Raw genomic sequence first — 25778 nt, 5'->3', positions numbered from 1 at the left:
TATCTCTAAGAATGGCTTTCATACACGCTAAATGCAGTGCTCCCAGTACAGAAAACAATCTTTTTACATAGAGGAAAGCAGTGTACGTGTTATTGTGACAAACTTTCCAGCAATCTTTTGACAGTAGTTCTCTTTTGAAGCGAACTCAAGTAACCAGGTGGGGAGGCCTGTTTGCACTTGGCCGCATACGATTGTGTTCTCGTTGTATTGTTTGATAAATGCAAGGGACTGTTCAGAACACATTTAGTGTTTCTCAGAGTGGCTTTGAGCTGGGAATTGAACGGCTGGCTCCTCCTATACAACGTCATGTTTTTGGGCTTGTGGGAACGTTAAGTGTTCAGCACTGCGCGGACGGCCTGCTTCCACTTGCCAGTGGTGATAATGCTCCTAATGGAAGAGCCTCCCAATCAATACATCAAGACAACTGTTAACAGATTACTATAATGGAGCTTAAATGAGGCTCCAGACTATTTTTTAAGTTCAGAAAAAGAAGGCTTGAAAAATATAAGAATCAAGGGAGCCTATACTAAAGTGTGTATAAATACATTTGACTCCAGAACTGGCAGAGATCAGAAAAAGAAACAAACACCCCACGGCTGTCTCCAAGTGCAGAGGGGCGGTCTGTGGAGCGACAGGCTTCCGTTTCTCACCACTCTTGATGCCACAGGAATCTGAAAGAGGAGCGAAACATGTAAGGAACACCTGGCCCCTGCGAGCCAATTTTGTGGATGCTGCCAAGACTGCTGCTAGAGATAGTCTGCAACAAGATCCACACTGACGGGTGAAAGAAATGTCATCCTTGCTGAAGGAGGATCTGGAAAAAAAGCTCTTTAATCCAAAAGGGCACGCTCTGTACGAGTTTATTGAAATACTCTGCAAAGCCAAGAAAAGGTTTTACCTCTGTGCATCAGGTAACAGACCTTACAATATGTTATGGGTGTAAGGGTCTAAATGCATGATTAGTTATTGAAAATGTAATATAATCCTAACATTTGTTTGAGTAACCATTGTAAGAATCTGTCTTCAGGAATAAATCGAAAAAGCAATTTATCACCACATCTAGTGCCTGAATAATAATTGTATTATCGAGGTAATGTTGTTTTAGCACGTGTCTCTGGGGTGGGGGGATATTTATCGGATAACTACTATGTGCCTCAGATCATTTGTATGAGTGGAAAAATGCTAACGGTAATATATGTATTTGTTTAAAGTTTATTTTTACACAAGTTTGTCAGAAACCGTGACTCAGTGTAGAACAAAATTATTTAAATTAAGCGAGGCTATTAAAGTAGATTGATTCAGCATGAGCCATTAAAAACACCCTTAAGAGAGCACCATCATTAGCTACTGACTTGATTGCTGGAAGCACACTAGGCGGCAGAATTCCCTTCGTGGGGTGTTTACCATGAACTACACGCAGTAATGAGAGAGCTGTTGAAATAACTGTTTTGTTTGAAAATAAACTGTTTAATTGAACTAGGTAATTTTGCTAAATTACATCAGTAATCAATATAGACCAGATTACAGCGTTATGGCTAAGGAAACCCCCAAGTGCTTTAACGTTACACTACTTGGGTGTTCAAAATTGTATACAGAGGTGCACTATGTCTCCTAATTTAAAAGTTCTTTCTTGAAACTTCAAGTACATTCAAGTACATTTGTTCTGTTCGCTCCAGTATTCTCTGCCAGTAGTCTCCTGTGAAATTGCCCTATTAACTGCACTCCTCCCTTCAGTATCAAGTATCTGTAGTGGGTAAAAAACAGAATCCCAAATTTGAGATAATTTAGGAGTGTGCCTTTCTTTTATGTGCATCCCTTTACAAGACACTTTCTCATAATTTTGTAATCACCCGCACCAGATCCATGTGCATGACTCCCCCTCTGATCAAATACGGGTACGGTAGCCTGGTCAATATCGCTTTTGCACTTCTTCTTATTTGTATGAAGATGCTGCAAACCTTTATCACGAGGCATTTTAAATTACAAGCAAAATGCTATCTTTGCACTTTTAGTTTATGTCTTTGCCTTTCATAGCTCCAAGATGCAGTCCATCGTTTCCATAGCGCCATCTACCTCCTTAACAGCCACATAGTAGATTATTCGTTCATGCCCCGAAATTGATTTTGTTTGAAATGCTACGACTGCTAAATAAATAAATGCATTTGAGACTCTTGCAGAATGGTACAATAAAAAAGAAGTCCCCGTATAAATTAGAAAGTGTCCTATTTCTTACTTGGATTGTGAATCCTAACTTCTCGAAGTCATTTGAAGAAAGGAAAAGAAAGCTGAGAAAGGTGGCAGTGCCCGCCACTGAAATGATTTCTTTCTTTTAGTCTGCTGGACATTTTGCTTCAGTCTCTCTAAAAACGTCACTATTATGCCGAGAAACCACCAGGCAAAGAAGTTTAGTTCTACTATGGTGGATCGGCGGAGTAAACTTCCACTTGCAATGATTTGTCTTATAGTGTATTCACTCCACATTCTGAAGCTACGTGTTCCTGGCTTTCGTTGCTTTATCAGTGTCCATTCGTGGGCAGAGCCCTCGTGTCTATTTTTCAATTATGTGTTGTAGTTCAGCAGGACAAGACTGCTTTAAATAGGCACAGAGATCCAAAAAATATTCACTTTGAAAACTATGCAGTAACTCTTGCCTCTGTTACACAACAAGCTCTCATTTGCTTTCGCAATTAGTTCCTGTTTTATCGTTTTAATACTGATCTCACTTTCCCACCGAATTCGACCATATTTCTATTTGCTCGTAGGGCTCTGTTTCTATTGGCTCATTTACACAGGTAAGTGTTTTTTGAAACTTAACCCAATTCAACTAGAGGTGAGGTGAAAAGCATTGCATTTGGTTTGACATACATGGAAGCCCTTCAATGGATGAATGGAGAAAGGCGCTCGAGGGATTCGATCCTCCCTAGGCGCTAGTGTCTATAGCAGGGTAGCACCACAACTCTCAAATGACTGACAGTCAAACGTGACCTTCATTCCCCAGGCTTACAGTTTTTTTTTAAAAACAATACAAAGAATATGTGTGCATTGGATTGATTTTCTGCACAGTAGTAAAGAATAGCTAACGTGGTGTATAGAAAATATGTGGCTGTGCATAATTCGTTTGTAATATACACCTTACAGACTAGGGGCCATATGTACGAAAGCTTTTTCCCATAGACACAGAATGGGTAAAATTCTTTGGTACATCTGGCCCTAGGTCACATGCAGATTGGAGAATGCGTGCTCATGTCCACTCCACTGTACCCTTTTGTTTCTATCTCTTAACAACGAGAACCCTCACGATAGCAGAGTTTAATTTGAGCTGATGGTTTCCAGGTTGGGGGGGGGGCACTGGCACTTATTTTAGAGGGCCAGCACTTGTTTTTCTGCATCAGGCATTTACTGCGAGCAAAAGACATATAGGAATGTTGGGGGGTAGAGAAAAGCAAGAAATCGTCACAAAGAGAGAAAGCAGAAAGCTGCAAGAGTGAGCTGAAGCCACAGGGAGTGTCTGTAAATGGATTAAAAGGGCCCGAGATTGCTTTAGGATGACACTGCCTCAGTATTATGTGCTCACACATTTAATTGCAGCAGTCGCAAATTAAAATTCTGCAGCCCTGAGAAGACTCATGCACAAGCAGTGCTCCCATGCAGGCTAAACAATAATGACCACCAAATTGTACTATTGCATCACAGAATACCCAATTTAGACAAAGACTTATCCATTAATTTGCGCACCACTCTGCATTGGTGGGGCCTTATGCACAAAGATAAACTTACACTTTTGGTATAAGTTTACTATTTTTTGCCACTCACATACTGCAAATGTATTTTACGTGTAGTGTTTTTACGACTGCACAGAAATCCACGCATAAAACGATAGGACAGTAATGCAGTCATTAACACACCAGACGTAAAATCCATGTACAATGGCACTCGTAATGTGTGAATAATAAAATAAATTGTAAACTTACACCAAAAGTTTAAGTTAACCTTCGGGAATAAGGCCTTCAGAGTTTATCCCCTCCGATTGTGAATCCTGTCATCTTTGCAATCCTTATCACTTGACTAATGCAGCCATTAAGTTAGCTATTAATAAACATTGCTTTTAATTTCTTCTCTTTGTCACTATGTTCAGCCTCAACGTATACCCCTTTTTTCCAAACCTCATTCTGTCAGTCATAAAACCTTTATTCGGCTATGAATAAGCCATAAAAGCAGAAGCACAACAAAATACAGACAGTTAATCCACTAACATGGTACCAGAGAAACAATAATGACGTTCAGTTACACAGTGACTTAGAAAATTGTCTGCTCCACAAAAATGTACCAATTTTATGGCGAATAAGACTAACAGCTGCAGTGCAAGCATTTTCGGTGTTAAGCTGTTGAATGAAAATTATTGCCAGTTTGTGCTTCCTAATGTTACATTTTTTTAAACTCGGAGCAAGAAACCTTCTTTGGGGAAAACTATACAATGTGCAAAATAGCATCAGGTGCAAAGTGTTTAGACACAATATCGCACGGGCAGGTTATAAGGTTGGAAAACCAGGTGCCAGACACAGGAAATGAAAAAGAAAATATGTAAGGAGTTCAACCTAAAATGTGTTAAAAAAGAACCTGTACCGAGCATTGTCGAAATATTATTATAGATAATGTTCAGGGCCTTGTGATAAAACCAACACGGTGTTCCCTCACACTTATGCCCTGATTTATTCAAAAGTGGCACATGGTGGTGTTGCACCAAAAATAGCAGCGCAGAAGTGCACCACTTTTGAAGCGCAGGGATGCGTCATATTTACTAGAATACGGTGCGCCCATGCGTTTCTCCCAGTGCCAGCGCTAAAGTAAGCTGCATGCGCCAATGCAGGCATCCTTGCACCATAGTGCAAGGGTGTCTGCATTGAGTGGATATATTGTTTATGTGCAGGAAGGTGTACCTTCCTGCACATAAACAATCACTCATGGCATTTTGCACTTTCCTTGTGTGCTGAAGAATGCAGCACACATGGAAAAGCAAAAAAACGAGGAGGAATAAAAGCATTCCTCCTCGTTTTGCCATGCGAATGCCATCCCTGGGGTGGCGTAATTTTTTGGCTCTGCCACAGCTGGGGCAGCATCAAAAACAATGGGTGTTGCACGTCCCTCTGATGTAGAAAACTGCGTCAGAGGGGGCCATATTTACAAGGAGGCGTAACACCACAAAAAGTGGCATTACACATCCTTGTAAATATGGAGCAGTGACTAGTGCCACTGTAGCGTCTCAAAAAGTGACGCTCCGGTGGTGCTATGGGCTCTTAAATCTTCCCCTTAGTTCAGTGTTTTCCATTAGCCCTAGTTTAGCCTTTTGATGTTAGTAAAATAAATACTTTACTCATTTCGCTCAGTACTGCTGGATTTCTATAATATTCACAACCTTGAGGCAAAGTTATCTCTGGCAGTTCCCGATTCTCCGAGATGCATATGCTCATGCCAATAGACAATGCTTAAATTCTAAAATAATAATTGATGGTACCAAAAGTATTTCTCACAAGCCTAGAACCCGAACAGATGAATGTCAGGACTGACGAATACCTTTGTTGTGTAGTCTTAAATCCATCTCATGCTTTTTTCTTCCACCACCCTAGAAGTCCTGCCATTGATCTCACTTTTGCAGGTTCTCTTTCATCCATGCTTTCTCCCTTTGTCCCTGTTATTCTGTCTTTCTCGTTCCCCCGCTCTCCTCCTTGTGTACTTTTCTCTCTCCTGCTCTTAGTCAAAGTTTATTGAGGAAACGTTAGTGCCAGTCCCCAAAATGAGTGCCGGTGGGCCCCATCTTCAACCATCAGCTCAAATTAAGCACTGCTAATACGTCCCTATATCATAGAATATTCAGGTCCCACATTTCTCTACTGGGGAGATGTTCTACCTCTTGTTTGCAGAAGTCCACCAAAGAATGATTCTCTTGAATAGTAGACCATACTTTCTTCTACATAAGGTCTCAGCAGGGATTTATAAAACATAACATAAAATGCTCGCCTTCTGCAGGTCTTATCTCTGCTCATACATTACCAATGAATGTTCCCATTGTACCTAATGGCTTTTCACATTGCATGATGCTTTTCAGTTTTTTTTTAAATTATGGTATTACATTTTATTTATATTTAGTGATTAGTATTCAGTGTTTTCTATACTGTTCAATGCATGAAAGCAAAACCATACTGGGACACGTAAGGGAACTTGAATTAGATGTTTAATTCTCTCGACTTGTATTGGGCAAGGGAGTGCTTTCTGTAGAAGAAAACAGAAAAGTAAATGCACAGATGTGTCTTTAAAGTGTGCATTTCCTTCCAAAAATTGGTAGTTTCTGATATACCGTCATACAGTTGTGTATTCTATGTGTTTTATGCTCTGGATATGAGAATTCACATTATGCAGCATCTTCTGTTTTTTCGAATTTATATTACAAATCTTAGTGGGGAACTTTCCCATCTAGCTCCTGTGCAATATATGTTTTTGTAATTAAGTTTTATAACAATTGACATCGAAATTACATTGGGGTATCGCAAGCAACAGTGGATACATTAGAGGAACTAAAGAATGGCATTAAAACAATATCTGATCCATAAAACATTTAAAACAGTCCCGAATAAAATCTATAACATGCAAGGGAAAAATATAAAATAATGTGTTTCCTAGAGAGCAAAATGCAAGAGCTAGAGAATCAGAACTCGATTCAGAATGAAGATTCTCATTAATGTGATATTTTTAGTGTTTTCAGCTTATTCATGACAGGGCATCTATTATTCATAGCCATAACTATAGCCTTAACAGTGACTGCCAGAATTGGAACTGAAGTAACCACATAATCTCAATTCATCACTTGGAAAGCTACAAATGAGGATTTTTTCTGAAACTTTAATTGCTTCAGAAATACTGTGTTTTGTTTGTGTTGTAAAGTGGTAAGAGCCGCAGTCACTCCTTCTACGTGACTGCACTAGATAGAGTGATCCCTGCACATCATCATATATCTCATCAGAGATTACTTTAAAATAGCCTACTTAAAACATACACATGGATTCATCTCATATACTCAGTCAAATAGATAGTGTTGATAAAGGTTTGTTGGATACCGCACACTGAGTTTCATATCATTGTTCATTAAATAAGTCAACATCAAAACTCAGGTTTGGTTTCAACAAGAATCCAGCTGCTGTATTCCTCATAACAAGGAGGGACACATAGACATACGGCTGTATAACCATACGTATATTATTCAAAAGACAATCATTAAAAGTGAGAAGGGAATTGTAGTGCAGTGCTCAGTGCACTTGTGCAGAAATTACATGAAAAATAAGGCATGTAAATAAATGCATTATCAAGTGGTAAAGAAATTATAAACACATCAACACACAGTTGTCTTTTTTTACACAAAACCTGTAACTGGTAAATTGTTCATAATTCTATTTGGGTACAGTCAACGTTTCGACCTTTAAGGATGCATCCTTGAGTCATCATCAGGACTATGGATACCTTGACGCCAAGCATCAGTAAAAGACTGAGGTAAAAGAGTAGGGATCACTCTTAATTTCTCGATGGGAAAGTAGTCCATCTACAGTGACATACCAAGAACTGGAGGGCAAAGAAGTCACCCCTGGAAATTTTGAAATGGATTGGCAATATCTGCAAAGAAATAGTACATAAAACAATAAAGCTGTCAATTTAACGACTGAAGAGAAAATAACTTTCTCTTGTGGTGTTCATGAATGCTGGGGTCTAATCACAAACTATTCAATGGAAAGATGGCTGGGGAATCAATCTGAGTTTGCTGTACATGGATCTATTTTCCCGATAGCCTGAAGATGGACTTTGTACCCTATTACTCTACAAGTTTGCCTGGGGCCCTTTAAAATTCTTCCTTCATTACATAGACCTGTTGGACTACCTCTGTACATTTCTGATATATTTCTCACTCTCCTTGGCTCCCTATAGGACAATTCTGGGTAACTCAATGCACACGGCTAGAACCCAACTGCTCAAACATTGCCAAGCCGACTCTACCCTCATTAGCATTCTCTGACCACTACAGAAGATCCCCTTAGTCTTCTCAGCCCCCAATTTTCCTCGTGTTTGGGTGTTCTTTACTTTGTTTCATGCTAATGATGACCATCCAATATTGAATGGGTGGAAATAAACTTTAGAGATAAGTAGACCAAAAAATGATTGTCTAGAATAGATGAGGTGGACATCTTCGTAATTTAGTTATAGTCCAACGTTCCCATGTTCCCCTGTGTTTTTTGCTCACAAATGTTTTTTTCATTGTTTTTCACTTGTCGCTGAGCACTTTCTTGCTTCTATATTTGATTATCAATATTATTTAGATGCGTTGCTTCTTTTGTCTTAAATGTATTGGCTGTTCTAGATGATAGAGTTTATCAATGCATTCGATGGTAGGGATGATAAAGTAAACCCAAAATATTACGCCTTTGCCCATCTACAATAGTGTTTAAATAATGACACAATGACAATTTTTATCTCTTAATTTATTAGTCTGGAAAATATACAAAGGCTGTTAAATTTGCAAACGGAAAAACACGGACAGACAGCAAGAGGTCCCCGTCCCCAAAACGTACTGAAAAAGCTCTGCACCAGACCAGAATAATTCTGAGAACTGGAAACGGCAAGGAAACACAAATGTGCATAGTTACATTGAATGCACGTCCATTAAATTGGCATGCAGTGCATGATATATATGTGATAATTACCTGTAGTGGCACACAGTGGAAAAGGGAGCTCACTTTAACAGCTTTTGAGTACAATTTTGACATCAGCAGGTAGTCCTAAACTCAGAGCTGTTGAAACCAATGTCCTTAAGCTTACATTTCTTAAGTTATTATGGGTCGCTTGTACAATAACCATGCACTAATGTGCCCTTATGTCCCTAGTGGATGTCAGTCTGTTGAGAGAATCCCATCAGACTGTGTGTCCCTGCCTCTGAAAAAAGTACTTATCTACATAGCATTCAATTAAGTTTTTGAAAGCAATTAGACACTAAAAGCAAGGTGATCAACCAATCCCTGATTGACTTGGCACACAGGACCTTGAATGAGTATAGTTTGAGGTTGGTATTAACCCCCCCCTCTCCCCCGCACTGAGTGCAGTGACTTCTGTTTTCAAAACTGGTGCTTGGACTCCAGGTCACCAGATATGCAGACGACTGTCCAGTTTCCCTTTACCAATTTTTAGCACTCCACTTCAGTGATCTGTGATTAAGGTCACATATGGTTGGTATAATATTAGATTTGGGGCGCTGTTGCTGCAGCACTAGATAGGACTATTTCCCATTGGGCTATTTCAAGGACAAAGGCCAAATATATGATTCCTCCTGGGATGCTTTGGAGCAATTAATTAACCAGACTGTAATTAATATGTCTCAGAGTAGCCCCACTGTTACATCGAGGAAAAGCAAATGAGCTGGTAAAGTTTCCGTTTGATGGTGATCGGAATGCTAAGTGTAACTGTTTGACAGCTGAGACGTGGTCCCTCGAGGTAATAATTTGATAAGCATTTAAATAATATGTGGGTCATATCTTAGCCTTAGACGTTTCTAGGACCGTCTGGCTTTCAATATATTGCCGAATTTTAACTTCCAAACCGTTCCTAAATGTAAGGCCTGTGCGTTCCAATTGAAACAGCGTTGACTAGACATTGATTTTATTGTGCGTGATTGCTTTCACTTCATGGAATAAACATTAGCAGCTTACACAAACCATCACTGGAGACTCGAGAGTACACAGAGAGTAGGTTTTACATTATTTTTTATTTAAATGGTGTGGAATAGTGTCTCGCAATGGAGGTGTTATTGATGTAAATCCTATGCATTAATGTACAAGCTTTTATATATTTGGTGCTTTAATTAGCAACGAAGGGGGTGTAGACTGCAAGTTTAAAAAGTTTTGTTTTAGCCTGGGTGGTGTGGAAATTCAGTTCTTTTGACATTGCCATGATTATTGTTCAGGAAAAGCTGAAAGCTTAGTTATTGGAGAATTGATGCTTGGAGACCATCAAAATGGCTTTAAATACAATTGCTGCCATTTGAGTCCCTTAGTGCACCAATTAATCAACTGGCCAACCAACCGAAGAAAATGGGAGTAACCAAAACAAAACAAAAAAGATATCCCACCGGCTCTGAAATAAAAGCACATAGCACAAACCTTACTTTAAATGCATATAAAGAGCATTCAAAATCGCATAAAATGGGACATTTCCTTTTAAACCTTGAGAATTTTTTTAACCTTTTTGCGTCTGTGGTAAAAACTTGTCAAATACAAAACAATATTCCTTCAAGAAAAAGCCTGACACATGTGGAAGTTGAAAAGTGACCTACGGCAACATATACCAGCAAAGGGAGGAATACACCTCAGTACTCCGCAAAGAGGTTAAAGGTAACAGTATTGTACTGAAATTACGCACCACTATTGTATGCATACGGCTATTTATTCATTGAGTATTTATTCAGCGCAGTGTTCAGTTTCAAAGAACATCAGGGCGCTGTTCAGCTGGCGGATCCTACGGGCACATTATAGAGGAAGGATTTCAATGCCTTTGAGAGCATTTCATGGCCATTGAAATCCCTTACATATCACACAAACAAACGTCGGTTGAAAAATAGCATTCAGAGTGGTACAGTATTATTAAGGAGGATTAATACATCACTGAAAGTCATAGTATTAGTTAATTTTCTGAAAGCGTCTGTATACACCAGTGTGTTATGAGGAACTAAGAGGAGGGGCCTCAGTCTCTGAGCTAGTAACCCGACCAAAACAATATTCCAAATAAACACATTGGGTATGGCTTTGAGAAAAAGAAGTATCTTCAGGCTACTACTGAAAGTTAATGGAAGGGGCTTTTAAAGAGCTCGGGAAATAATTCAATGACAGCTGATTTAGTGTAAAAGGTAATTTATTAGGACAGGATTGCATAAGTAACATAACCATTAACTTTTAAACGTAACCATAACTTTAATAAAGCCCTCCCATTAACATCTCCTCGCTCATCCTTCCCCTTTAAACCCTTATCTCGTTTCCATTCCCCTACGCACTCCCCTTTTCCTTTCATGCCCCATTTGGTTCGCGCGTACCCCCGCTCAGAGCCTTTACCTGCTTGTTTATTCCCTGGAAGGGTGGCCAAGCCCGCATCTGACTCACCACCCTCCCCCATCTACTGCTCGCTCGCCCTTGCAACCTGCCCTAACTGACAATTACCCTCCCCCCTTTGCTAATTGACTCTAACTTCCGTCCTTCCAATCGCTCTTCTAATTGCCGGGTGGGTGGGAGGCCAAACTAAACCGCGCGATAGGGACGCGGAAAGAGGCCGGTCCCTCCACTCCCAACCCCTTTTATTCCCTCCCCTTAAACCCACCCCCACTTACCTTTTCCCCAATCCCTGTCCCCTTCGCCGTCACTTCCTTGCCGAACTGTCTCGCGGAAAGACTAGAGCTATGCTCTTGCTTCCCGCGGGTCCCTCCATGGTGCCAGCACAGAGAAGGAGCTACCGTCCAGTGTCTGGGAGCAAAACCGAGGGACAAATAGGAGTATCAGGTTTGCTGACCCTAGATGTAGACAAAACCATTGTGATTTATAGTTGAAAATGGGCATGATAGCGGATAATGGCTGTGCAAGAAAAAACACATTGTAGAAGGGTACTGTCCTTCTGTCTGTGGAAGTGTACCGATAGTCTGGCCAGAAGATTTTAGAATATATGTGTTAACTGATGAAGCCTGCAGGCAATAGAAAGTGATAACATTTCCAACAACCAGTTGGAGAAAGGTGGCAGTCCATCTGTGGATAAAGATTGACTCTACAGCAGTTCTCCAAAGTAGGCATGTAAACTTTAGTTCTACGTTTTTGGAAAAATATTGTGAGGTTAATTTGTTTGCTTTTTATAGAAAGCGTTTGCTAGGTATCATGGATACAGTGCACCATATATTTTAAAACAACAAAACACTCTCCAAAAAATGTGATTATTTTCCTTGTCTTGATGGAGGCTTTTCGAATGGAGGAGGTTAACTGATGTTCTCTAATTACATAAATTCATGGAGTTAAAGGGGGATTACTGGTTTCAACATCAAAACAGTACAGCCTGTCACCCACAGTTATCATTACATTCAATTATTGAACTGTACATTTTTCTAGGATGTACTAAGTTCTCTTCACCACATTCATGGTTGTAAAAATTAAATGGTTTGTGGAAAATCACTGTGCAAATTCTTAGTCCTCAGCACCCAAGAAACGTGTCCTCTCCTTGCTGGATAAACAACATGTTAAATGTCAATTCAAACCATTGCACTGTGTAGGTTTATATTCCTCAAAATTATCTTACATATGTTGCTTTGCATCCCACAAGTGGTGGAGATGATGTGGGGAGAGGACACATTCCAACTCTAAAGGGAAGTCCCGGCATCCTAGGTGACCTGAAAAGGAGTGATGAGTTATGTCAGAGATATGTGAGCTGCTCCTCTTCCTGAGCACAACATGTCTTCTAGTCTATAATAAAGAGCTGCCCTCTAGGATTTACTATATAGCAATGAGGCATTTGGGAAGTTTCCTCAGATAATTTTGAGAAAGATTTGTTGGACACTGCACTGAGGTTCGGTTTAATGTTCATTCAGAAGGTCAAAATCAAAGCTCAAAATACTGTCTGAGGTCCCCATTGCTAGAAGGCTGGAGTGATATTCAATCTTGCCTTGGCTGATTCTGAGTGGCCTGCTCACTGAGAACACACGCCTCACTGTTACTGGTAAGGACCCCCTCACCTTTAAAAATTGCCACCCATATCATTGCTACTTTTCCTGGAAAAAGTGTTGGAGGTCCATGTGGCACAATATCTCTGTTTCCTTTCTTGCAGAAACCAATTTCCTAGACCCTTGTCAGGCTGGCTTCCTCCCCACACATTCTATGGAATCAGTATCCTCTCTGTGGTTAATGATAAGAGTCGGAAGTGGGACAAAGGTTCCACACAGGCATTAGTTCTTCTAGATCTCTTAGTGGCATTTGACATGGTTGACCATAATCTTTTGGTAGGTCATGTAGAGGCCACAAGGTTGTGAGGCCCAGTGCTTGGCTTGGTCAATTCATTCTTAAAGGAATGTTCTCAGTAAGTATGCCTTTTTCCATTTAGGGCATCAAAAGTCCATCTGGATTGAGAAATACCTCAGGGCTCTTCCCTTTCACCACATCTATTTATTATATACAAATGCCCCCTTATTCATCACTTAAAAACATGAATTGCACAATTTACAATTACACCAATGATATGTAACTGCTTTTTAAGATGAATGACTCACTACGTCAAATGAAACCTTTACAAAACATGCTTTTTATCCATGATTGGATGAACAGTAACCACATTAAAATTCAATGCAGACAAAACTGAGGTCGTTATTATGAAAAGCAAGAATGATTATTGGAATGCCTCCTTCTGGCTTTCTAATGCAGGAGACCCACCCACCCCCTAACAAACATCCGTAGGAAGAGCCACGTCTTGAGGTTCTGCCTGAAGATGGTGAGCAATGGGCTTTGTCTGAGGTGCAGGGGAAGTTTGTTCCAGCTCTTTGCTGTGATATGGGTGAAGGATGGTTTAACAAATGCGAGGGATGGTAGCCAGGGCCAGCTGGGTGGAGCAGAGGGATCAGGCAGGGGTGTGGAAGGAGACACGGTAGTTCAGGTAGGCTTGTCCTGCATTTTGTATATGGCCTTGTACGTGTGGGTGAGTAGCTTGAAGGTGATTTGTTTCTCGACCAGGAGCCGTGGAGGATCCTCGGGTGATGGACGGCGATCTGGATGAGTTGTAGTTTTTTTGATGTTTCTAGTTGAGGTACAAGCATTGAGGGCGTTGCCATAGTTGATCTTGCTTGTGACTAAGGCATTAGTGACTGTCCTGTGGCAGTCTGCTGGGAGCATCTCAAGATTTTCCAAAGTTTGCGGATTGTGTGCCAGGAGGAGGAGGCAACTGAGTTTTCCTGGTGGGTCATGGATAGGGAGTAGTGGAGGATGATGCCTAGGTTGCGGGCATGCTCAGTCAGTGAGGGGGGGGTGCTAAGGGATGTGGGCCACCAGGAGTCATCCCAAGCTGAGGTGGCTTTTCTGAAGATGATGAACTCAGTCTTGTTGAAGTTGAGCTTGAGGCAGCTTTCTCTTATCCAGGTGGTGATGGCTTCCATTCCTGAGTGGAAGTTCGTTTTGGCTGTGTCCGGGTCTTCGGTGAAAGAAATGATGAGTTGTGTGTAGACAGCACATGACACGATGTTCATTCCATGGCTTCTGACAATGGCTGCTAGAGGTGCAATGTAAACGTTGAACAGTGTGGGACTCAGTGAGGATCCTTGGGGGGCTCCGCAGTTGACTCCTGTGGGTCTGGATGTGTAGGATGGGAGACTGATCCTCTGAGTTCTCTGTGGATCCATTCTAGGGCTCTTCCACATATTCATGTGTCGTGAAGTCTGATGCGTAGAGTGCTGTGGGAGACCATGTCGAAGGTTGCTGAGAGGTCGAGGTGTATGAGCGATGTGGTGTGGCTGCGGCCTAGGAGTGATTGGATGTTGTCGGTGGCTGCCAGGAGGGCTGTCTTCGTGCTGTGGTTGCTGCAGAAACTGGACTGGGAGCTGTCCAGGGAGTTGATGGCCTCAATTAAAATCCATAATTGTGTGTTGATTGCTTTCTCAAGTGCTTTGGCAGGGTAGCAGCAAGATGGGCCGGAAGTTCTTTAGTTCCGATGGTTTGGCCGAGGGATTCTTCAGGAGAGGGTGTATTATGGCATGTTTCCAGTCCTTAGGGAAGGTGCTAGTGTTGATGGAGCAGTTCATTGTGTTTGGAGCTTGGGGGCAATAGATGTGCTGGCTCTGATGTATATGTGGTGCAGGCAGGGGTCCCTGGGGGCGCCGGAGTGGGTGGTGTTCATGATGCTGACTGTTTCCTCCATGATGAGCATTGACCAGCTGTGGATGGTCTAGGTGGGCTCGGGGGGTGGGTTGGTTGCAGGTTCTGGTGCCAGGTTTTTCCGTGAGGAAGCTGTTGTAGATGTCCTGGATCTTGCGGTGGAAAAAGGTGGTAAGCTTGTCTCAAGAGGGCCTGTGACAGGGGATGCTGGTGGCTTTGGAGGGGGGATTTGTGAACTCGATGACTGAGAAGAGTTCCTTAGAGTTGTGTGTGGAGGAGTTGATGAGATCCCAGACTGCGTACTTTCTTGCGTTCTCAATGTTTTGGTGGTGAGTGGCGGTTGAGGCTCTGAGGGAGGCGAGGTCTTCGCTGGTTTGGTTGTTCCTCCATTTTTTCTCTAAACATCTGCAGGTGCACTCCCCTCTGGAGAGCCTGAAATGTACAGACAGAATATACACAAAATAATAAATACGGATATGGTAGCTCCTCTTGTGATGGTCAATTTGCATCACAGGTCTCTTTCAGCTCTATGGCACACATGCCTGCTAGCCAATACCAAACGTACTTGCAGACATCAACAGAAAATACAACCAAATTGTTAGTTTTTTAATGACAAAATTCAGATTACATATCAATATTTCACTAGCTCTACAGATAATGTTCCATGTGCTTCCAATTGTGTTCTAGCCTATGAGCAACTTTTAACTGATGTTAGCCCTACTACTTCTGAAATGATACAGCTCATCTGGAACTCAATCAAATCTGGTTAGCCCGATGACCCTTGACTGGCATGTATTTTTTTATTTTATTTCTTCATCTATTTCCTTGCTTATCTGTGAGTTAATTATTTCCACTTTCAAATCAGACAACCTACCAGTTGAACGGAATGAGGCATGTGTGGCGCCCTTATTAAGAAACCCTCTTAAAATGCTTTGCTTACATGGGAAGGTGAGATTGTGATTGTGATACTACAGTATACTCTATTACATTATTTTACAAAGGGTGTCTTACAATGAACTAATGGTCTAAGAAAGTTTCTTATGCTTCTCAAACTAATCTGGCAGAATCAATTTTCCCACTATGACTGCAAATGATCCCTCAAGCTCCAGCAACTCTGCACCTGTATCTTTAATATTATTTCTAGAATTGAACTGACATGACAATAGGAACATTATGTTGTGACCAGACATATTTGACACAACTGTGAGGCAAGTTATTTCTCCTACACTTCCAGGGATTACTTTACAACTTTATGCACGCGACCTCTCACCACTTCAAAGACAATCCAGATAGTGATCAAGAATGTACTGTGCAAGCAGTTGTTTTTCTAACTGACACACATGACTCTTTAGTATGCCCACAGTAGCATGGCAAAAAAGGCACTAGTGGCAAAAAAGTGAAATATTATGTATGGACCACATTGTGTCCTTAGACCATCCCAATGGTTGTAGCCTCGCTGATGCAAGCACATGTAAATTAAATCATTTTTGACACAGTTATGTCACCCAAATGAAGTTATTTGGTGCCCAACAGACCTGGGATCAAAATGTTTAAAGGTGGAGCATGCTAAATATGGAATTAGTCTCTGTCTACTATCATAAGGTTCAAGTTACTCCCTCACTATAAAGAATGTATTTGCCCATTCACATTGCAAAATCATATACTGGAATAAAAATCACATTTTAGCAAGTTGGCTTTGGGAAGCGCTAGGAAAACAAAGTATGCACCATTGTAACACTTACCAAAAATCCAATTAATTAGTGGACATTACTGTAAAATGTAGAAGATGACTTAATATCAGCTCCTGGCAAAAAACCTAATATTTAACGGTACACCAGACTCACTGTTAGATGGGATATGGTGAAAGATAAAAAAATCTCTTGAAGTTAAAAACTCTAACTTGGAGATTAGTAGAAAATGTCTCTTTTGTCTGGTCTCCACCATTTTACCTGGACTATTGTAAGGCTGGCCCTTCTTTAGAAAAGGAATGGGTTACAATATAACAGCTTTTAATGCATAACTTCAGTTTAGGAACAGGCAGAAAAATACTTCAAGGACTAATTTTAATGGTCATTTTAATAGTAATTTAAAATTCAACTTACTGGTCAAGTCGAATTTCATATAACTATTTGGAAAATTACACTTTTAGAAAGTGTCATTTTCTTGCCCCAGCTAAAACTGTTTTTCTGTCAGTGTGCACTGTCACCCAGGAGATGGATGACTCCTTTGATGAGGCGTGAAGTCACTCCCAGGGGCAAGACAAAAGGCTGTGTGCAGATGGAGATGCCCTATTCCTCTGACAGGATAACCATTTGGACAGTGCCCAGGAACCTATTATCTTCAAAGGGGCCTGCCTGTCATAAGCAGATGTAGCTCACACCAAAGCCTGCCCTCTCTATTGTCCTCCTTTACGCAAGAGAGGGGAGCCTCGCAGCTAGCAAACTCAAATAACTGGTCTCAATATATACTAAAGGGGAAAGGGATCTGCACCCAGGTAAAACAATGCAACCCTTGCATCATATGGATATATTAGTAGGATCATCACCCACCAGTACAACAAGTGGCATGCTTTATCATTGGATCTTCAACCACTGCACTAAGTGTGAGTGGGTGGGCTCAAAGCAGTTTGAAAGCAGAGCTCTTACTAGAACCTAAATGCAAGTTAAAAAGCCTTCAGGATCCTACTTCTTCAATATGGTGGGCGGTATATCCGTCATGTTTGTGATGGAGTAAACCCATCCTCCAAACTCTAAATTAGGCCCTAAATCAGAAAGTAAAACTTCAACTGGGATGAACTTTGTCTCTGTGTCTGACCCTCCCTTCATCATGGTTGGCCTCAAAACTTACCTTGTCCCGATCTAGCGCGACCAGTTTCCCATTGTTGCCCTTTTGTGCATTTTGGGTAAACTGTAATTCAAACTTTAAAAAGCACAACAGGGCAGTGCTGGACACTTGGGCCCTGAAATAATGGCTCCAAGCCTCCAAGAACAAGAGAAAGGGCACAGGCTCTGGCCTGCCAGCCCCAGAGAGTATAGAGGTGCAGGAGGAATCCAATCCTGAGGGAGAGGATCTAACCTCTGAGGGAGGGACCCCCTCCCCTACAAGCTCTGCCTGAATTGCCTGGGGCAGGTGGGCCCACCAGAAAAGAGTTGCACCAGGGGTAAAGAGACTGTCCCACTCTTGGGGGCCTGAGGCAGACTGCCTACAGACAAGAACAGGCAGATGTCAGTGAGTCCCACAAGGTTTTGGGAGGAAGGAGTTCTTTATACTGAGGCAAGGGATCTCAACCAGTGGCAACCAGGAGAGTAGTGGTCCCCCAGAAATCCAGGAAATTGCATGGCTTTAGCAGGCCACTTGGGGTAGACCAAGACCTGGAACAGGCTAGTCAATCATTTTTACTGGCCCCATATGTCAGAGAAAGTGAAGGAGTTTTGGAGCTCCTCTGTCACCTGTCAGGCCAGTGACAAGACAGGGAGCAAGCCAAAGGCTCACTTAATACCACAAGTGCTTCAGGCTCTGCTCCAGGCAAGCCTGACTACCAAGTCAAGCAAATGCCAGATAGGGCAGAGATCAGTGGTGTACCTGGGCCACCTTGTAGGTGGAGGCCAAGTACAGTCTCTCCAGCCTAAGGTCCAGACCATCCTGGAATTGGAGGCTGCTTAAACTCAGACTCAGGTCAGGGCCTTTCTTGGCCTGACTGAGTACTACAGGAGGATTGTCCAGGTTTATGGGACCACTGTGGCCCCTCTGACAAAATTCACATCAAAAAAGCAGCCAAAAAAGGTAATTGGACCTTTGACAATCTGAAGGAAGCTGTGTGTTCAGCACCAGTACTACTGGCCCCTGACTACAACAAATAATTTATAGTGCAAACAGATGCTTCAGAGATGACAGGGATTGGGGCAGTGTTAGCACAAGTCAGTGAAGAGAGCCAGGATCATTCAGTTGCCTTCTTCGGCAGGCAAATACACCCCAGAGAGCAAGGATGGCGTACGATTGAGAGGGGGGCTTTTGCTGTGGTCTAGTCCCTGAAAGCATTGAGGCCATACTTGTTTAGCACTCACTTCCATGTTCAAACTGACCACAGACCTCTCAGATGGCTCATGCAGATGAGGGGGGAGAACCCAAGACTGTTGAGGTGGTCGATTTCCCTACATGGGAAGGACCTTACAGTGGAGCATAGACCAGGGACTGCTCATGCCAATGCAAATGGCCTTTCCAGGTTTTTCCACTTAGTTGATGAGGACTACCAGGGTGTAGGTGAGTATCCATCACCTTTCACCTGGGGGAGAAGTGTAGGAAACTCTTTCTTTTTGCCCTGCTCATCCCCAAAAATTTTGGACAGATACTGGTGGTTACTGACTCCGACTATTGCTAACCAGTCCCAGGGCCAGTGCTCTGTTTAAAATGAATTATGCAGATTAGGCTAATTATATTTGGCTTTGTCAACCTACCTACAAGTCTCTAGTATATGGTATGGCATGTAGGTTTAGGGACCCCAGCATAGGTACTGCACCCATAGGTGCATTGTCGTTGTGCCCAGTGTCATTTTAAAGACAGACCTGCCTTTCTGGCTGCTTTTCAGTTAAAAATAACCCCAAAATGGACTTTAGAATTAAAAGTACTTCCAAAGTCCTAAGGTACCTTATTTTTACATGTAAGTCACCCCTAAGGTGTGCCCTAGGTGCCTGAGGGTTGGGTGCAGTGTAACTATAAGCAGGGACTTTATAAAGGATGTTTTATAAGCTCTGGTGAGGGAAAAATAGCTGCATTTGTTTTCCCTCATTGTAGTGAATGGGCTTCATAGGCTACCATAAGGAGACTTTGGGCCTGATTACGAATTTGGCAGATGGCATGACCTGTCCGCCGAACCTCAAAGGTTTCTGCCCGTCAGCCCAGCTGGAAAGTGGCAGCAGTATTGTCACTGGCTCGTAATCTAGCAGGCGGCAATGGTGCCACCCACAGGGTGCACCAGCGCTCTCAAAAAGCTCACTGTCTACATAGCAGACAGTGAGCATTGCGAGGGTGCTGGGCAGGGGGACCCCTGCACTACCCATGCCAAGCATGCCGGAGAACCAGATCATAATCAGCACGACAGCACTGAGTTCAGCTCCGCCCTGGGGGACTCTGACCTCCGCCACCATCAGCCCGTCGGTATCGAAGATCCCGGTGGAGAAGGCAGTAGGTTGGCGGGGCTGCCTGTCAACCTGTAATATGGCGGTCTGACTGCCACAGCCACGGCGGTCCGACAGCCTCCATGAGTGTGGCAGTCTGATGACCACCACCCTCTTAATCAGGCCCCTTATTTTAAAATAATAAAGTCTTATTTTCCATAGAAAGGAGCTGAATATGGCATGTTTAGTATCAAATTAAAAGTTATAATGAATTAAATATAACTTGTACCTACTAAGTGTTTTAGAACTCTTCCTAAATGTTACCAACTTCAGCTCTGTGGTACCCTTCTCTGATTGGTCAGCCTCTGACAGCCTGAGCCAGGCTGCCTTAAGAGGTGTAAAGTGGCCTGGGCTGACACAAAGGAAGCATCTGGTGGGAGGAGATCTGCCTTAGTGGATGGAGGCACGGGATGGGGAGAGCAGCTAAACTGGTCTTCATAGGAGGGGAGAACATATGGGACAGCAACTGTACCTTCCCCATTTCCTGGAAACTCAGCCAACCAGGTGCCCCTTGATTAGATTAAGAGAGGGCTGGAAAGGGGTGTGCCAAGGCAAACGTAGACACACCACTGGATAGACTCAGCCAGACCTAACCTCTGAGATAGAATTTTCACCATTTTGGATTTTTGGGGAATGTTGCTCCCTGGGATTGATTTTTGCCACACTTCCCAGGAAGTGGTCACTCAAGAGGGTGGTTGCCTGCACATGATTGGGCAGAGGCCCCCCTGCTTTCCACCCCCAGGAGCAAGGATAAAACTGGCAGAGCTGCACCCCATTTCAGATCCCTACAGGAACAAGACAAGAAGAAAAAGGACTGCCCTGCTGGACCCCTGACCGGCACTTGGACCATGCACTCTGAAGGTCTGCACCATTTGCACCCTTGGATTTCACCACTAAAAGGACATTCCCTGTCTTCTACTGTGTAACGGGGGTGCTGTTATAAGGTCGCGAGCGGCCGAGCAAGTTGCTGTGACAACCCTCAACGCTGTCTCCGGAAAGTGCCCCAGGGGCACTTTGCTGGGAAATGACCCAGCCTGGAGCGACGACTTCTGGGTAAAAGAGGAGGGGCTAAAAGACGATGAGAGAGAAAGATGAGGAGACAGAGATAGAAAATGGCAAAGAGAAAAGGAGCAGGAGGATGCCATAACGCAAGCGGAGGACCCTAGGAAAGCGGAAGAGGAGGAAGGAAGAGAGGACTTAGGAGGAAGACAGCCGGGGTCGAAGGAGGACCCAAAAGGGGACACAGACACAGCAAGGAGCAGCAATGAGGAGGAAAAGGAGGAGGAAAGCAGAGGACCATGAGGATCGTTTGGTGTTGGAGGGGACTGGGAGACAGCCAGAAAGGAGGACACTGCCAAAGGATCACGCCAAGTTCCTGGAGGAGCGTGGCTATACAAGGTATGGAGAGTTTTCACCTCAAATGTACCTGTTGGGGTTAAGGGGCACAAGAGGGAAGAAAGAGAGTCCTAGGAGGGGTAGCCTCCTAGAAGGAGGGTCAAGAGAGAGTCACTTACCTTTCTGCATGCAACATACCACGTGTTCTGCACTTCGGAATAATCCCTGTCTGAACATCCCTCACTCACTCCCCTCCCTGGTGAAGGCCCAACCCCATCACCTCATGTGGTTCTTCTTCATTCCGAGGTACCGGGGAACGACGGGACCTGGGACCAGCCGACTTCCACCCCATCCCAAGACAGAGTAACCAGTCTCAAAAGAGGGAAAGACAAGAAGGACTCTAGTTACTTTTACAATACGGTGTTTGCCTACTTGTCACAGAAGAAATAAATAATTACAATCCCACCAATCTTGACTGCATGGCACTCAATAGTTAGCATAGTAACCATCACATACTTCTTCAAGAAGGGACTCCCTGTTTGCTACAGGTAGAAAATAGCTAACCAGAGTTTCCTGCATCATAATATCCGCTAAGAAGAAACTGATCAGCTAACCAGTGACCAGTGGTCATTTTTGGATTTGAGCCAAATGCATTCTGCGAGTGAAAGACCTGATGTCTTGAGTCAATCCAGCTTACGTCGACTGCGACACGGCCTGACTTGCAGGTTCGTCCCGTTGAAAAGCTCCGGAGCCCCAGATATCTAGGATTTCACCAGGGGCTCGTGGAAAGGCAGTCCAATGATGTAAACTCAAAATCATCTTGCTGTGCAGGGTCGTCCGACGTTGGAGAGAAAAAGGTCCCAAAAATGTTCTATGTCTGAACATATAAAGTTGACCGAGACTTCCCGCACAGCGTATCCGAAGAGGACTTCTGGGAGGTTGACTTCAATTTCAGGTTTGTGCTGGACGAAGATTACCATCACGGAAAATCCTCTAAGTCCAAAGTAGAATCCTTCACGAGGTCTCCTGTGGTGAGTATTCGAAGAAGGCTCCAAGGAGGTTGGATCAGACTTGTGACTACATCCCGGTGAAGGAAATCTTTAGGAAAATGACTAAGTCCGAAGATAGTCTGACTGAGGTCTCCCATTCAGTGTAGCCGAGCACGGCTCCATCGCGGTAAGCCTCAAATTGTGTGCAACCAGATATCCATTTATTCTTTAAAAAAATCAATATCTCCATTCCCTTTATTGGATTTCTTTTGTGATAGTGTCATTTTAAAGATGAAAATATAATCTATTTTTATAAATTGGAGTTGGATTTTTATTGTGCTGTGTTTTACTTATTTACTGTTGTGTGATTTTTAAATGCTTTATACACCTGTCTCCTAAATTAAGCCTAACTGCTTGTTGCTAAGCTACCAAGGGTTAAGCTAGGATTAATTTGTTGCCACTTTCCAGCATTCCTAATTCTTTTAGTAAGATAGCAACTTCCTCAACAGACACATTTCGGTTGGAGAGATTGATCACCTGTAAGTCCATCTCCCCCTCAGTGATCTCCTGTACCTCCTCATTTTGTCTCACAACTGATTCTTCCTCCTCCCTCTCTTAGTTTTCTCCCTTCCTTTTTGTACCTATTCTTATTCTGGTAACTTTAACCAGCTTGAACATTATTCAGTCCAGCCTCCTCAAATGAGGATAAATATGAGCTACTCATTGAACTTGTATTGTGATCTGTTTGCCCTGTGTATCTACCCTGTTTTTCTCTTTATCTGAGGAGATATCATCAAACCTTTTGGCAAAAGTAGAAACCCTGCCATTGTTATAATTCCTTTCATCCCCTTCTAATTTTGTTCAGTTTCCTCTCTTTTAGTTCTTCTTAATAACCTTTAATCACTTTTTTAAGAGCTCAAATATTTAGTTTTCCCTGTCAACTCCTCAATCTCCTGTTCCAGCCTTTCTATCTCCTCTTTCAACAATATTACCTTGTGTTCCGAATTTTTAATCAGGGTCTTCATCATAATAAATGAGATATCATAGAAATTACCCTTCCATTCAGTTAGTAGATCCTCAGTCAAATCATAAACATTTGGAAATATTAAAATCCTTAAACCCCTAGATATTCTTTTGTTTTCTAAATCATTTTTCAATGGGACACCATCCCACCATTTAGACAATTCATTTTTCTTAAGTCTTTCCAAGTGTATAAATTTGCTTTCCAAACTATCATCTTCTGTGTAGTTGTAGCTGTCCTTGCACTTTTAAACAAGTCCTCTGCCATTCTTTCCCAATCATCTTCTACTGCTGATATATTTCTTCATCACTTATGTAACTGTGCGAGCCAGATCACTCAAAACCAAACATCAAAGCACCACTGTCATTAGAGAGGTTTTAATATTGTCATTTATATGTCCTGAGATGGGGCTTGGTTTGCTTCAAATTACTAGTCGACTCAGGAGCTACGGGGAATTTTATGGACCAATCCCTTCCTTCATTATGTGGTATCCCATGTGAACAGAAAGATCAGGTTGACAAAGTCAAAACTATTGATGGTAGTGCTCTGAAGTCACACATGCTACTACCGCCTTGTGGCTTGATCCTCACCGACCACATACAGAAGAGATTATGGGGGTGATTCTGAGTCTGGCGGGCGGCGGAGGCCGCCCGCCAGACTTCCCCCACCAAAATACCGCTCCGCGGTCGAAAGACCGCTGAGGGTATTTTGGGATTTGCCCTGGGCTGGCGGGCGACCGCCAAAAGGCCGCCCGCCAGCCCAGGGCAAATCAACCTTCCCACGAGGACGCCGGCTCAGAATTGAGCCGGCGGAGTGGGAAGGTGCGACGGGTGCAGTGGCACCCGTCGCGTATTTCATTGTCTGCAAAGCAGACACTGAAAAACAAAGTGGGGCCCTCTTACGGGGGCCCCTGCAGTGCCCATGCCATTGGCATGGGCACTGCAGGGGCCCCCAGGGGCCCCACGGCACCCCCTACCGCCATCCTGTTCCTGGCGGGAGACCCGCCAGGAACAGGATGGCGGTAGGGGGTGTCACAATCCCCATGGCGGCGGAGCGCGCTCCGCCACCATGGGGGATTCACAAGGGCAGCGGAAAACCGGCGGGAGACCGCCGGTTTTCCGCATCTGACCGCGGCCGAACCGCCGCGGTCAGAATGCCCTGCGGGGCACCGCCGGCCTGTCGGCGGTGCTCCCGCCAGAATGACCCCCTATGTTTGTCTGATACAAGCACCGCAGTTTCAGGCTATTTTGGGAAAACAATCGGCAGAGACCCATAACCTAGACATAGATTGGAAAAGTGGTAAGATCATCTTATGTTCTTCCTATTGCAAAAAACATTGTTTCAAAAAACCTTCTAGCACACATCCAGAAAACATTGCAGCAGTATCTCCCGATGTAGCTGGTCCAAAGATACCTCCATCCTATCAAGACCTAGCAGATGTCTTTGACAAACAAAAGGCTGCTAGTCTCCCACGGAACCACCCAGATCAACCTGATCCCTGGACCTCGCATACCATGGCATAGGATCTATGCACTGAGAAAGAAAACAACCATCTCAGGGAATATCTAGATGAAATGCTAAGCATAGGATTTATCAGACCGTCCCGTTCCCCAGCCTCATCCCTTTTATTTTTCATTCCCAAAAAAAGGGAGTGAGTTACATGCTTGCATAAATTAAAGAGCTTTCAATGATGTCAAAGTGAAGAATCGCTATCCTCTGCCTCTCATTTCCAGTTTATTAGTCCAAGTAAAGAATGCACACGTTTTTACTAAATTAGATCTGAGAGGGGCCTATAATGTAGTGCGAGTAAGGGAGCGAGATGAGTGGAAAATGCATTTTGTATTTAGTTTGGTTTGTATGAATACCTGGTAATGCCCTTTGGTTTATTTAACACCCCTGCTGCCTTCCAATTTGTCATGAATGAAGTGCTGAGGGAGTTTTTGGATGTGTGTGTGTGGTGGCTTACCTTGATGACATCTTAATATATCCCACTTCCATGACAGAACATGAGAGACATGTGGGGGCTGTGCTACAACAATTATGAGATAACATGCTATTCGTCAAATTAGGGAAATGTAAGTTTCACACTTCTGAAGTCTCCTTTTTAGGGTACTTTCTCTCTACACAAGGAGTTAGTATGGACCCGCAAAAGGTTGCAGCTAATTTGCAATGGAAATCTCCTAAAACAGTGAAGGAAGTAAAAGTTTTCTCTGGGTTTGCCATTTTTCCGCCTTCGTAACCCCCATAACACATTTGGTAGTAGTATTTAAATTAACCGTTTGTACAAAGGTGCACCATATGTGCTCAAAATAAAAACCTACATCAAGCACCTGCTGGTTTATTGCAC

General features: G+C 43.0%; 1 protein-coding gene across 1 annotated transcript in view; it reads left to right on the top strand.

Annotated features, from left to right (window-relative positions):
- The first annotated feature begins 406 nt into the window (after window positions 1–406).
- Window positions 407–25778, top strand: part of EXOC1L (exocyst complex component 1 like) — a 334408-nt gene continuing 309036 nt past the window's right edge. The window contains exon 1 of the mRNA XM_069234540.1: window positions 407–911. Coding sequence (XP_069090641.1) covers window positions 791–911 — 121 coding nt within the window. The 5' untranslated portion in view covers window positions 407–790. The remainder of the gene's footprint in view (window positions 912–25778) is intronic.

Source organism: Pleurodeles waltl, chromosome 1_2 (genome assembly GCF_031143425.1).
Source record: "Pleurodeles waltl isolate 20211129_DDA chromosome 1_2, aPleWal1.hap1.20221129, whole genome shotgun sequence".
NCBI classification, from domain to species: domain Eukaryota; kingdom Metazoa; phylum Chordata; class Amphibia; order Caudata; family Salamandridae; genus Pleurodeles; species Pleurodeles waltl.
This window is presented reverse-complemented; position numbering and strand designations above follow the sequence as displayed.